At 43.1% G+C, this 15,557-nt stretch overlaps 1 protein-coding gene across 3 annotated transcripts in view; it reads left to right on the forward strand.

The window, feature by feature from the left end:
* nhsl3 (NHS like 3) overlaps nt 1–15,557 on the forward strand; it is a 55,914-nt gene that overhangs the window by 20,712 nt on the left and 19,645 nt on the right. The window contains exon 1 of one of the 3 annotated variants that reach the window (XM_030063319.1): nt 5,285–5,873. The exons of the other annotated variants lie outside the window; for them this stretch is intronic. Within the exon in view, the coding sequence (XP_029919179.1) occupies nt 5,744–5,873 (130 nt within the window). The 5' untranslated portion in view covers nt 5,285–5,743. Of the gene's footprint in view, nt 1–5,284; nt 5,874–15,557 lie in introns of those variants that run through there. 3 annotated transcript variants of the gene reach the window in all.

Below are 15,557 nucleotides of genomic sequence, written 5' to 3' on the forward strand. Positions count from 1 at the left end.
CGATGCACCACAGTCTTGTGCAGATTACAGGCCTGGTGCAGCACTAAGAGAGTAAACAGCTCATGCGCTCAGTAGTGGTTCACTCTTTGCTGTATTACAGGCCACCACTCATGACTGCCACAGCACAGTGTGACGGGGCGAAGGGAGCAAGCGGAGGGCAAAGAAGAGCGTGCGGCAGACAGGGAGGGGTGTGAATGTTTAATGCCGCCGCACAATGTGTCTCCTGCGAACATCATTCACCGCTCACACACACTGTGTGGAGCCAGGTAATTTTACCTGGGTAAACAGATACCTGCAGCCCTCATCCATCACCGCAGACCTAAAGTGATGCTGGTGAGGTAAACATCTCCCGGGCAACGGCATTGTGAGGTAGCGGTCGCCACGGCAACGATGTTGTGATGTAACAATAGGGTCCAGCTGTGATGTCACAGAAGAACCGAGTGAAACATTAATGGCTGTTCAGGTGGCGTTTAACATGGGCTATAGAAATGTTGCAACGGAGCGAAGAAATGAAAGGCAGAATGGAAAATAAAAGAGAAAGAATAGAAAATAATAATGGCCATAAAGTCAACCCTACCCCCCACCCCCCCACTATTGATTACTGAGTGTTACTCAGATCTTGCTCCACCTCTATGCTGATACCAGCCTCTGGTCTGCTAAAGCACAGTTTTCCACCTCACAGCCGACAGCTTTAAAGGTGCACTACGCAAAATTGCCAAAGGTCGATTGAAGTGACGAGAACTTTTGACCCAGCTGGCAAAAAAAAGGAGTGACATGTTAATTTGATGGCTGAGTCTACATCGTTTTTGTCATCGACCCGACTCACTGTCAGTTGTCAGTTGAGTCTAAACTGTCCACACTAATATCAGCCTTCAGCAATTTTATACAATGCACCTTTAATTATGCTATGACAGATACACACACATGCGCATTCTCAACTCAGCACAGTGCTCATTCTAACAAAACCAGCTTCAATTAAAGCTCTGAAGAAAGTTGAAGGTTTTAGGCCCTCATTTTTAATGCTGATAGCAAAAGTCAGCATAGACAACAAGGACTTAGCAGAAACATCACCTCAACATTGCATTTTTAAAAAACTGCAAAATATGAGCAAATTAAGTAACTCAAACAGTAAAACTGGAACTGCAGAATTAGTAAAAACAACCAACTAAGTTGAAAGCAATCGCCAGCAGATCATAAAAGATAAGAAAACAAATGACTTGCTAAAACTAGCACAATAGATCTCAAAACTGAAGTCAAACAGCAGAATCATTTAAAACAAATAAATTAAAATCAGACAGCAGGGTCAGCTATAACAAACAGTTAAAACAATCACAGTCAACTCAATGGGTTCAATGACTGATGACTTTATGATATTATGATGTTTTTAATTTCTATTGTAGTAATATTGCTATAATAATATTCCCAATCTATGTTGAAGATAGGTTATAGTTTAACTGTTATATTTGGATAGTGTCCTTTGAAAATATCATAAAATTACCAGCACACGTACTGTATGTGCAAGGACACACCTACACAAACACACGGCCACACACGAAAACATGCACAGCCGTGTATATACAGTACAAAATGTAAGGGGTAATTAAAATAACTCTTGATCAACGTTCAAAACATTCCTGTGTTTTTTTTTTTTTTTTTTTCAGTGGTATTGTTTATGGAATAGAAGCTAATGGGTTGTTTTATAGGATGGGACTGTGTTTGATGTGGTGGGGAGGCAGCTGGAAGACATCAGCATGGGGCTGTGGGAGTGGGAGTCTGTATACACAGGGATATACAACTGATTTACCCTAAAGACAGAGTGTGTGTGCCTGTGTGTGTGTGTGTGTGTGTGTGTGTGTTGCGTAACCTGTAGTAATGGATACACCTGTTGAGCACTGTTTACCTCATCCAGCTGCATGTTCCCATGTCCTCTCCTTTTATTCTGCTAGGAAAAGAATAGAGCGAACAGATGACGAAACAGCTCAGGAATTCAATTAGTTGTAGGTGTTTGAGGTACAGGGAGCATGACCGCAGCTAGAAAAACATCATGGAGCATTCACTGGTGCCTTTTGGTCATCTACTGAAAGGAAAACTACTAAAATGCGGAACTCTTTTACAGTATTTTAGATTTCTAGTTTCACATTGCCTTTGGCTTTTAACCAACTATTGGCAATGTATGTTGGACTCCCATTCTACTCTTTGTTGGTGATTTTTTTTTTAATTTCTGGCTAAATGTGGACATGAAGTCACATCAAAATATTTAGTTTGATAGCAAAAAACTTTTCAACTATCTTCAAAAAGGTTTTGGTGCCTTAGAATGAATTAGCAAGGCCATCTTTATTTCTAGATTCAACACGCTGCAGCTTTCAGCTTTTGGAGAAATCTGTTCCAGAAAACCAGTTTCTCCGCTGACAGTAGCCTGGATAGAGCAGAACATAATTCAGGCACAGGACATGCTGCACTTTGCTTATTTTTTCTTGTTATATTTTTACATTCATGTTCTCATCTTGTGCTTTGCTTTGATTTGATCTAATTGGCTAACTTAATTTGATAATTTGCCTTCAGGTTGGCACCTATTGCACATCTGACTGGCCAGGAGGGGACCCCTCCTCTCTGTGGACCTTCTCAAGATTTCTTCCCTTCTCCCTTATTATCTGTGGCTTTTTTGAGGGGGGATTTTTTTGTCTGGGGGTGTTGTGCTGCTGTATTTGTTGTAAAATTGTGGACCAGTGAAGTCCTTTAGGAATGTAAACAGGGATTTAGGGCTCTAAATAAACTTGAACTTGAACTTGAATAAACTTGGAAAATAAAAAAAAAAAAAAAAAAAAAATTCTGCCCCTGTTATCACTCTTTCCACCTACACACATAACCAAGAGCTGAAGCCCTTTTCTGGGAGTTGTCAGAAGTCAATCTGGGAAATCTTTAACTGATGTAGAAGTAGATTAGGAAAGCTTAAAAATGGGTACAATAGAGTAAATGTACTACACTTTATTACTAAATAACCACAGGAATGCACTGAACATTACAGACTGATGATGTCCAAAATTGCTTACATAATCCTGCTAATGTGTTCTTTTTTTTTTTTCTCTCAGTAATAGCAAAGCCTTGCCACTAGAGGGGAGTGGTGGGTAGATGTTGGCAGGCAGATTTAAATTGGTATTGGATGTGGATGGAGATTTAGCTGAGAAGAGTTTAGGTGGATGTGATCGGGGGGGCAGAGGTAGACCTTTAATGACTCCCAGGCTGTTGTTATGTAACTTATGAGTCCCTGAATTCAGACCACCATCAGTGACCTGCCGAGACTCCCATAAAACACACACACACACACTTACGAAGGTAGATTCCCTAATCCCGTCTTGAGGCCCTACTTATGGTCACCCTGACAACCGCTTTCCCTGACAACGACCATTCCCTGACGACGACATTCCACTACACAAATGCTCTTTTGTGTACGCATGCGCACACATACACACACAGATACACTCGCTGCGTGCTCCTTTGAGTTCCCTGCCAGCTGTCAGATCATAAAATATACCTCGACATTGACAAAATACCTCGGTTGCCCATGTATCTGGGGCTTGCTTGGCACATTGTTTTGCAGCTCAGGCTACAGAGGCACCGACGCCTGCACTGCCTAATTGTGCGCTCACTCTCACAGCTCTTTGATGGATGAGATAGTGGGCTCGGGGCTCTCTCAGTATTCTGCCAGCTCAGATGTAATGGGTGTGGTTCTGTTGGGGCTGCATTACAAGCAGCATCTCTCTCTGAGCAGTTTATGGAGGATCCTTTTACACTCCCGCACTGGAAAGCTTAAGTGACGCATGCACACTCCCCGCTCTTGCTCCTTCTCACAGACACATTTTATACACACACATATACACCGTGCACGGTATATGCACATATAATACCAAGGCGCTCCTCCCGCTCTTTAAACACCAAATCGATTCCTCTCCAAGAAAAACGAGGGATTGTAAATTCTTCCCCCAGCTTGCAGCTCTCTGCTTTCTTACATGCTAACCCCCCTCCCGGTCAGTAAATCTGTCTTTTATTGGGGGCTTTTTATCTTTCCAGCGGTTCTCTGTACGTCGGGGAAACATGATCAGGGTGGCCATGATGTGGGATGTGGAGTGATGATAGCACTATGTGTTTTTTCCACATCTTTCCATCTTTATCTGGTCTCTATCTTCACTCCCCCGTTTTCCTCCAGTGCACTTTCAACATTCAACGTTGTGGTATTCTTCGTGTTCTCTGTCTCCCTTCTTTCATATCTACCTCTCTCTCTCATTTCGTTCTGGACCGGTGCAATGCTGTATGAGTGCCACCTTCCGGGCTGATTGACAGCAAAGGTCACGGCATCATCAGTGTGGGACAGACCCCGATTAGTCGCAGCGACACTGCCAAGTCATCATGATGTACAGGGACTGACTGACTCTGTTTGATATGTGCATTAATAGGAATGGAGGGACATGGAGCTGAGTATGGCCTCCTTGTTTCAGTGTTTCAGCGCTCCGGCATTTACCGGGAGCACCGTTGCATCGGTGGAATTCCCCGTTCGTCCGTCTGTCTGTCTGCAACTCGCCCGTCCTGATCAGCATCTGTATTTCCTCTGAGCATAGCTGGAATGTTTTCATCTGACAACAGGCTTTCATCTGTCTGACTGGTTGACTGGGACATACTCTGCTCTTTCTTGTTTCTCTCTGTAATGATGGGTGCATATGTGCCTTCATAAAGTGTGTGTGTGTGTGTGTGTGTGTGCACCAAACACATCAGTTGAATTATTCAGCGCCCTTTCATTGTTTTTAGTGTCACCATTTCTCCAGGTCTTTGTCGCGCTCTCCTTCACATAAACACCATCGGTACAAAGTCCTCCTCTTGTCACCACTTGTGAATGAGCGTGGCGGGAGCACGGGGATTTGTGTCTACTCCGCCGCCTCATTGTGTGAACAGGACCTGTCATCGGTGTTTGTAATGGTTTGCCCTAAAAACAGCTGATCACTTCACTCGAAAGGAGGAATCAGAGAGTTAGAGGAGGCGCAGGATCCGAGTTTGCCGTTAAACGTGACACAAAGAAGGCGTGTTTAATGAGAAATATGATGAAAATGATAATGAAGATGAGGGATAACAAGATCATGAATGTGTGTGTGTGTGTGTGTATGTGCTTGCGGGCTGTACATTGTGAGCAGTGAAAGCGAGCTCTGTCAGTGCTCAGCTGAAGAAGAGGAAGAGAGTGGGAGGGGCACTCAAAATCACACACATACATACACACACACACACTCACACACACATATGGCAGTGAGCTCCTCAGTGTGGGACGCTGCCGATGCTTCAGCAGAGCAGCTGGATGTACAGGACTGGAAGTGTGTCAGCGAGGGGAACAGGAACAACCCGACTGTGTGTGTGTGTGTGTGTGTGTGTATGCGTGGGTGTGATATTTTTGCACGCTGGTTCTCTTTGCATAGTGAGGGAATGGTGTCAGTGGGTCTTTAACACACATGCCGGTGGGGACGTGTGTGTACGAGCAAGTCTGAATCAGCAGGAATGATCTGACCACAGGGGCTCAAGACTATTGATTTTGACTCAGGGTGTGTGTGTGTGTGTGTGTGTGTGTGCGCGTGTTCATTCTGGATGAATATGTGTGACTGCTGGAGGTCTTAAGAGAGGAAAGGGCATCTGGATGTCATGTTACGGGAGCTTTCGCGCCATGGGACAGTAGACCCCCTCTAGGGGCTTCGGGACGACCCCCAGAATGGGGAACAGCATCCACAAGAAGAAAGTCCAGGCGGAGAGGAGCGTCTCCTCCACCTCGTCGCCCAGCCCGAGCCGGGTCAAACCGAAAGGCTTCTGGCTGTTTGGACATTCAGACAAGCTGAAAACAGGTAAGAGCAGAGCAGGACGTCTGGAGGGAACAGGCGAAGAAATAGGCATTTTGGAGTGTTGCTCTTTCTGGGTAGCTGCTGGCGTTTTTGGCTCCTTAGAACAACAATAGAGAGAGAGAGAGAGTGTGTGTGTGTGTGTGTGTGTTGATGGGTCATATATTGACTGTTGAGTGTTGTGTCTTATTTGCTCAGATCTGACTTGTTTGGGGTGTAAAGAGTTTTGACACAGGCTGAGATTGGAACCAACATGCATAGGTGTGTAGGGGTGTGTGTGTGTGCGCGTGTGTGTGTGACCATGTGTATGTGTCAATTTGTTCGTACAGTAAGCAGTTTGGATTCAAGGGGACGATATTCCCATGCTGACTTTACCTTAGTCAGCTTCAAGGCTTCCTGCTTATTGCACAAGTTTGCAGAGGAGGATTTGTGTGTGTGTGTGTGCGTGTGTGTGTGTGCGTGTATGTATGTTTGTGGTGAGTGTGTGAGCAAGCAAGTCTAGGTGTTGGGCTTCTTGTTGTTCCGGTGGGTTGTTTCTTCTGCTGACTGTAGAGTCGGGGTGGCTGGGTTTTGTGGAGTTAAGGTAGAGCTCACTTCCACCTTCACTGTTGCTATTTTCTCACAGACATCTATACGCACCCATGCCTCAGTGTATGTGTGTGTGTGTGTGTGATCCTGTGGTGATGCATTTGTTATTTTATGATCCTGTGACTGATTACTGTCAGAGGGGAAAACAGCGCTAAGCCAGTCTCATGCTGATCACTGTCTGAGTTAACATTCCCTGAAGCAAAAGAAAACAAAGCAGGAGAAAAGAGGGAGGGGGGGGGCTGACAAACAGGTTTCACACACACTCACAGACATTGAGATTGTGCGATAGATGGCATTTGTCTTTCATAAGGCTGTACCTTTCCACCCGTGTTGATGTCTCCGATTGTTTCCCACGGGTTTTGTTTTTGACTTTTGACTCTGCCGCCTCTCACCCAGGAGCGTCGTCGTTTTATCATTTCTGACTCCTGATTTACTGACAAAAGGGTCAAGGATCTAGTTGAAAACTCTAGTGGACACAAAGTCTGCTTTGACTAGTTCCAGGGTGAAAAAAATCTCTCGCACACTCAGATCAGTCCATGTTTTGTTTTCAAGGTTCATCAGAGCATAAAACAAGAACATAAACAAGACTTTATGCAAGACCGTTATCATTCTTTAATGATGGTTTTGTAGACATGTGCATATCTTCTGATGAACATTTTGTAAACAAGATGACTTTCTGCATGCAAATTCTAGAGCACAGGTAAAAGTAATCATTTTTTTGGCCTTTTTTTTTTTTTTTTTTTTGAGGAGATTTCCTTCAAATAATTTGGATTCAGGTTAGGGAGACTGGTTGTTGATGTTTGCTGCATGTAATGATATCTGTCCAGTAAGTGTCCACCATGACTAACCAGAAATCTGCATTGTCTCCCAAGACATTTTCCGTGGTTGTGTGGCCATTATGTGGTGTGACTAGAAAAAACATGCTGAGTGCATTTCTCTGTTTTTCTTCGCAGACAGCATGAAATATTACCGACATTAGCTGACAACAAAGAACAGAAACAGCTTGGCCATTACGAATCAATTCTCGAAAGCCTCCTTTCATTTTTTTCTTGTGTGTGCGTTTTCTGACATACTGGCGTCCAGCATTCAGGAGCCTCCATCAGCTGATGGAGTCACTCCGGTTTCATTTTGTGTAGTTTGTGACGTGTCAAAAATTAACTTAAAGTTCCCTCGATAGTTTAGTAAAGTCTTCAGAGGAGCTCTTCTCTTACTAATATGGCCGAAAGCTATGCTTGTGATGGCATGTCTCATCCATTAGTCCCTGATGCTAATGGTTTCCATGGCAACAAGTGACCCCTGTGAACCCTGTTTGTTAATGATATGGAGGTATGCAGCAGCCGTCAGAGATACACCGACTGAAACAGGCCAGTAGAGAAAGCTATAAACCAGAATGTCAGCATGGAGTGTGTCAGAGAGATGGAATATATGGGATACATATTTGTGTGTGTATATGAACATGCCAGGATTACATTGTGTGTCATGGTGGTCGGTGTGTGTGAGTGACGTCATCTTCTTGGCTTGAGTCGCCTTCTCCTGTATTCACCATCTCATTCATGGGGAGTTTATTCAGAAACCTGGGGTGTGAATGCATTCCTGCATTCCATCCAATCTCTTTATGCATGGACACCCAATCAAAACACACACACACACACACACACACACACACACACACACACACACAAATACTTTCTCAGACCATGTGGAGGTGTGGCTCATTTTGAATTTGTGTTTGTTTCAGGTGATTGCACATTACCAAAGCAAAAGTTGATAGAATGCAATGCTAATTTAGTGAACAGAAATATTCCACCCTTTTTTTTTTTCAAGTAAATGTCAATGACAATGACTGATCAAAACACCTTGGGTACAAAGATAACTAAGGCGAAATTCCTTGTAGCAAACGTTGAAAAGAAAACAAAATCACCAGACTCTGAATCAAGTTTTCTTTAGTATCATATATATCCCTACATATTCCTGCTTAATGAATAAAAAAAAAAAAAATCATGTGGCATGAATAAATCCTTCATTGGACAAGTTTGCCTTTGCAGTGACTGTCTTTTGCACGCTGTAATGGAATAACATTTCCTCAAATTGCAGGACCAAATATAGGCTTGCATATTTGCACATGTGACTGCTAGAAGGTTGAGTTTGCTTTGCAGAGTATTGCAATAAAAATGTAATAAAAGTAAGCAATAAAGTGTTATAAAGGGAATGACTGAATTATGAGTTCATTAGAATAACACTGAGCACACTAATTCAATCAGTGTCAACAGTAACGAGAGTAAATGAAAATGAAAAGACTAAAATATGACTTTAACTATTGCACGCACACTGTGACCAAAAACTGGATTAAATTCAAAAATCAGCGTCAAAATGAACACGTGCAATATCCTCTCAGTGAGACTGAGAGGATATTTATTAGGGTATAATGTCTAAGCTTCTCTCTGTGTGTGTTAGTGTAGAGGATGGCTGATGCTCTACTCCCAATTTGTCTCCCTGTTGACTTTATTTATAGACCAGTAAACCATAGCTAATGGATTAAACCCACAGCAAAGCTAACAACCACACAATGCGTGGTCTCTCAATGCGGCAGCAGCGCAGCATTAAAGTCGAGCAGGGTAATGAAACATGCAAGTGATTGCCTAATCGCAGTGCCTAGATGCTCTCTGTCTCCCCCCTGAAATAGGCGTGTCTGTGTCTTTCTGGCCCCGCTCCAAATGGAGGAGTCGCACCCTGCCCCGCGTCCTTCACATCACCTGCTGGAGATAAACAACAGCACAAGACTTCACACATGAGGAGAGGGATGAATTTCACACGCGCAACGACTGGCTTTTGCAGATTTTTGTCCACCCTCTCCTTATGTTATATGTGTTTGGCTATTTGTCACACACAGATTTCAGCCTCTGCATTTTCAGAGAAACCTGAAAATGCTGCATTTTGCAATTACATTATCACATTTTCAAAATTAAATTGATTGGACCAAGATACAGTGCTACCACTATAGGTCCAAACAAGGTTACATGAATGTTAGGTAGAGACTGGAATCACGCAATATTTTTAAAGAGGTCTAAACGGCTATGAAGGTCACACATTAACTTCTTTGGTGCATATGCTCGGTATTTACAGATGTGTATGCATAATTTAAATATGTATGAATTTGTTTATTGCTTGGTCTAAAATTGGACTGTACATCGCCAAAAAGAACCTGGGCATTTCATTTTTCAAGTCACCCATACCCCAAATATTACAAAAGCAGAAGTGTTTGTGCTACTACAACACAAAGTCAAGCACAACACAGAGGTGGAAAACATTTCTACTCTTGCTATTTTTTATTTCTCTTTCGCTGGCAATAGTTTTGTATTACTATTGCAGACCTGTGAGTCACGGGGCCCAGCTCAGACTACAGGAGGATGTCCAAACATTTCCAGAATTATTTAGTGTTAGTGACTGGTCTGAAGCTCCAGTCCTGCACAGTCATAGGCATTACATTCACCTCAGATTAATTACTCAAATGTGCAGCAGTAGGGGACAGCCATATGGTCACAATTCTGAGTTAACTGAATTATCGAATGTTGCATCCTTGTGGATTTTTTTTTCCAAGAGGACACAGACAACATGTTCTCGTAGGTGTGTGGACGCTGAGGACTTTCATTAAATTTTCTGTGCTTGGCAATTGACACAAAGAATTTATCAATTCCAGCATCACTTAACAGTGACTGGAGGTGTTTTTCTGCGCTCAAATGCTGTAGAGCGACCCAACGTGTGTTGCCAGCCTTGCTCCGCAGTCACAAAGACGCCTATTCATCCACTGATGGGAGTATGAACACAGTGGCTTCAGTGGACGAGATTAGCTGGCCATGAACTCACTTTGCTGCATGCACAGGTGGTCAGAAAGACTCACACACACACACGGGCAAAGAAAGACATTCTCTCCCTCTCTGTATCATTCTTTCAGTCTTGAGGCCCCCTGAGATTTTATAAAGTCATGTCGTGGAGCAGATGGGTCTCCAGATGTTTCATATTACCTTCTCATAACTGTCCTCTCTGCAGGGCAAAACCGCAAGCGGCTTTGATCACGGGATAGACTTTCAGCCCAGCACGTTTCTGCAGTAGGACAGCGAGTGGTGTGTGTGTTGTCAGGATAAATAAATTGCTCACACTGTAAACCCCAGGTTTATCAACACGGGATTTAAAACATTTTCATGTGATTTTCAGGAATTGAGCGCTAGGCGTCATTTAAACAATGTACAAGGTAATGATTTATACATCTTGTCCTATATCTCAGAAGATGCAGTCGAAGACGTACACATCTACTAAACTTTCACTTTTAGACGGCATGTTTCCCAGGTTTAGCCTTGACATCTACCATTTTGACCTCTTTAAAGCTTTTAATGAGCTAAAAATTGCTCAGGGGGAAGCCAAAAACACCCATTAAAATAATTTTGCACAGTAGGGCCCCGAATATTAAAGCACATTTTGGTGTGTGTTGCACATTAAATTATTCAGATGTCATACATGGCAGTGAGATTAAACCAGTGCTCAAATAATTTGTATACTTTGTGTATCACACGTGACTTAAAATATTGTGAAATTTAACTCATGTTGCTGAGGACCCCCCGGAGGCCCCACAAGGACCCCTGAGGTGCCCCAGACCCCACTTTGAAAACCGCTGTGCCGACATGCTCTTACATTGCCACTGCTCCCTCTCTCTCTCTTTTGCTCTCATCTCCGTCTCCCTCCCTCCGCACTCCGCTGTCCTTCCTCATCTTTATGCTGCTATCTCCCCGACCTTGGCCCGCTGGCTGCGTTTGTATTGGGAGGGTATCGGCATCTCGGCCCCGCTCCGATCTGCACGGACGGGCCTGCACACCTACGTCCGTCGTTAATGGCAAAAACGGAGTGACTTGAGATTTAATGAAGGAAGATAGGAATGAGAATGAGAGCGGAAAAGCGGCAGAAACAGGGAGGGAGAGCAGGAAGGCGTCACTGCGCGGAGAGAATATGATATAATGGGGAGAGAAATCCAGAGAAACACAAGTGTAGGGCTATGTATAGTTGGAGAACAAGGCGGTAAGCAGATTTCCCGGCCTTTTCCATTAAAACGGTCTTGTGCAGGCTGTGATATTCCACATTCCATTATCCTGCGGGGTAAGCCTTTTGATTTCTGTAAGCGGGGCTTTCTCTTCGCCGTCCTCCTTTGAAGATCTCATTTACCATGTGCCACTGTCAATGTCATGGGCTCCCCACAGAGAGCTTAGGCATCATACTGCCCGGATAAAGAGAGGATGACTTTTCCTCCCTACTATCTATCCCTCCCACGCCTCGCTCCGTCCCCCCCCCTCCCTCCTTCCTTGCAGCCACGATCTTTTACGGTCTCTTTCTTCCTGTCTCGCGTTTCATTGCTCCTCTCTCCTTTTTAAACACAACCTACACAGGAACATCTACAACACACGCATGCACAGCCCCCGTTCCTCTTCCCTCGCCCTCTTGTCTTCTTTATTCTCTGCTTCCTACATCCAAAATATCTTTTTTGCGCCGTATTCCCCACCACAAGCGACGGCGCGGTGGGGAGATGCGCGAGTTATTCTTAAGCCTCGTCTCTCAACCCAGCTCCTCGGCGTCTGCTCACTTCCCTCTCCGTCCCTCTCGTCCCTTTCTTCTCCGTCTCCAACTTTTCTGTTTCCTATTATGCCTGTGATGCAGAGTAAGTACAGAGTGCTGCGTCTGTTGAAAGGCTATGAAAAGCCCTGTCATTCGTCGCTCCTCGTCTTCTTCCTCCTCTCCCTGTAACGTTATGTTCCCAGGGGCTCTGAAGGCAGCACGGCCCTGTCTCGGCGCTGCTTGTTTTAATTGTCACTGTGGATGTTTCACCTTGTAACATCATGTTCTGGCCTGTTGCACCAAAATATCCCTGTTCCCTAGAAATGAGGGGAGATCATTACCTTCTTCCTCTCTGTCTCTCTTATCATGCCCTCCAGCAGCAAGAATAGGAACTTTTTTTGTTTTGTTTTTTTTGTTTTGTTTTTTTTTCCAAATGGAAAGAGACATTTCTGGCAGCACGCAGTTGTGGTTACATTTTCTGGGTCTAAATGTAGCATGGGAATTTTTGTAGCACTGAATGGCATATCCAGAACGATCCTCAGCCATATAGCGAGTCTCACGAGGGCAAAAAGAGACGTGTTTGTGTTTCTGTGTGATGCGATGATTTGACCCAGGTCTCACTAAAGATATCACTGGGAAAGAAATCCTGTTATTTCAGCCGTGGTTATGATTAGTATTGGGCTCATCCCTTGGAAAAGTCATATGTTACTTACTACTTCATGCGTTTCAGAAGTAATTTGATAAGTTAAAGCAGCCGTTCCATTACTTTTCCTACTTTATTACTCAAAATTTAGAATTGACATCTTTTACATCTTTTACTCGATAAACTCAAAGAATGAGAAAATGAACTTTTTCTGTCATTTCTCATCTCAATTATAAAGACGATGACCAGATCTCAGAGGCGGCGGTAACTAATTACATTTTTCTTTTACTTAAGTGCATCGTTGCTTGTGCTTCACTACATTTTAAATCATATCCATCACAGTGAGCAAATGATCAGCGACAGATTGTGGAACCTTTCACAATAAAAGCTCAGCCAGCAAAGATGAGAAGAGGAACCTGCTTCTGCTTTGTTGGTTCTACTTTTTGTCACTTCCAAATTTCACAATAAAAGCTTAGCAATAAAAGATTAAATGTGGAGAAAGGGGGGATAATATCATCAATGTAGACTCAGCCATCATATTCTACTTGAATAACAGTTTGTTGTGCTCTTTCCACCACTGATGAAAAGACTTCAGGGGAACTGGTTCAAAATGTTTTTTTAATAATCTGACATTTAGAAGAGTAGGGACTAGTTTGTTCTTTGTAATGCTAATGGAAATACTGAAATTAACATTAACATTTGAGGAATATGTATTTTGAGTCGCATGTTGCCACCCACCAATGGCTCTGAGCGTGGTTCACCCTCATGCAGCTTCAGTGCATCAGAGTGGGCGCTCTGTCTCCAGCGTAAAGGGACTCAGTGTTCAGATTGCTCTGTAATGGGGCTCAGTCCAGTGGCTTCCTGCATCACCACCTAAATTGAGTTAAAACATTAGACAGTGTATGCAAGCACGCACACACCACACACACACACACACATCCACACATCCACATGTACACACATGACAGCAATCCTGCCAATTCGAAGGTTGTGTTTTAAAGTTTTGGCATGGCTGGGTTTTAAAATTTATCACCGTGAAACAAGGACAAATTTATCTTTTATTGCCCACGTTAGGGTTTGTTTTGTTTTGTTTTGTTTTTTGTCTTTTGTCCCGTCTTCAAAAGGGCCATATCCAATCCAAAACTGGAAACTTGTGACGTTCCCGGCTGAATTCTGCTCTGCCCAGTTGATGGAGAAGAAACTGATATCACTTAAAAAATTAAACTTCACTGTAATCGAGTTATGCATCAATCAAAGGAGCTTTTATTGTTAGTCTCAAAGTGCTCATTCAGATAAAATATTTTAGAAAGCTGGTACAGACGTGTTATTTTTTGTCTCTGGTTAGAAGCATCACCGATACTAAAACCAATATCCAATAACAAGCTCCACATTCCACATTTTGTGACAATGTTCATTATTTCACTTGCTAGTGGTGTAAGAGGGTGTAATGATTCTCAGTCCATCAATGCTAAATTTATTATAAATTCTGACAATTCAACTGAATTGATCTGCTGAACAAATAGACTGAATGGGTATGAAATGCTACAAATCAACTCATTCACAGTTCTTAAAAAAAAAAAAAAAAGACCTAATATTGTGGTGCAACAGAATCCTATAAATTGCAGCTTTTTGGTCAATAAAATTCTTCTCTAGAATATAGATTATTAAAGTAAATCTGTTTTCCTTTTGTTAGTAGTCTCATAGCCTGTCTCCTTTCCCAGGCTTCAGATATAAAACTCGTAGTGTTATGCTCAAAAGTCCATTCCAGCTTATCTTTTCCATCAGACCGCAGTAACACAGGATTTTAAAGTTGCATGATAGTGGTAATCTCAAGTTCTCAAATAGAGTGCAGGAAAACATAACATGCAATTCATTTTGAATGTCCTCCAGGTCACAAAGCAAACATACTCTACATTCTTCACTTTAATAGCCAACGGCAAGATGCCTCATCTTTGGACAAACAGAGACTTTTCTCTTTCACACAAAAAAAGATATTACATAGTGGTCTGTAACCAAAAGCTTTAGCTGAGCTTAAATTCTCAGGGTTACCCAGTGAGTGTTGGAGCCGCTTTTCTTTGAGGTTATCCACCAGTTTCTGTCTTCATAGATTAAAATTACATTTTAACATGCTCATGTACACCCTTTCTAAAGATTGACAAAAGGCATATTGACAAAAGACTCTCAGACCAAGGACGATGTGACTTATTTCTTGCTTCTTACTTCCAAAAAGAAAAGTTTTTTATTTAATTCAGTTGCCAAATAGTGAAGTGTGACTCAAACTGAATCAGATTCTCACCTCTAGAAAACCTAAGGCTCATTTGCTGCATTATACACAGAGCACCGGTATATTGTCCACCAGTGTTGTTAACCCCTACCCCATCGGTTATGTCGTGTTACCGGAGTCATGAGACCTGGGCTTCATGTGGGCGAGGAGGTTTGCACTGGGTGGCTGAGGATCTGTTGCAAACAGATGGCACAGGGCCGGTGCCAGCCTCGGCCTTTTTTGTCCCTCAGCAGTTGGCAGGAGGTTGACTCAAACACGCTGTCGTCCTTTCACATGGTTTTGCATGTGTTTTGTAACAGATTTAGTCGGAAAAAAAGGAGTCGCCTTGTTTACGAGGGAAAGCTTTGTTTACTGGCTATGTGTAACAGGATTTCACTGAGGAAGAGTAACTGTGTCGCTGCTACACTTAGTGAAGGCTCACAAAGGGCAGAATGGGACGGGGATGCTGAACACACACACACACACACACTCACAAAACTCCGTCATTCTTCTTTAATGCGGTTATGTTGCTGACGGACCAAACTAATACCTCCATTGCCTGTGTATTCATGTGTGTGAGTGTGTGTGTGTGTGTGTG

This window comes from Myripristis murdjan, chromosome 11, assembly GCF_902150065.1.
Source record: "Myripristis murdjan chromosome 11, fMyrMur1.1, whole genome shotgun sequence".
Lineage (NCBI taxonomy): Eukaryota > Metazoa > Chordata > Actinopteri > Holocentriformes > Holocentridae > Myripristis > Myripristis murdjan.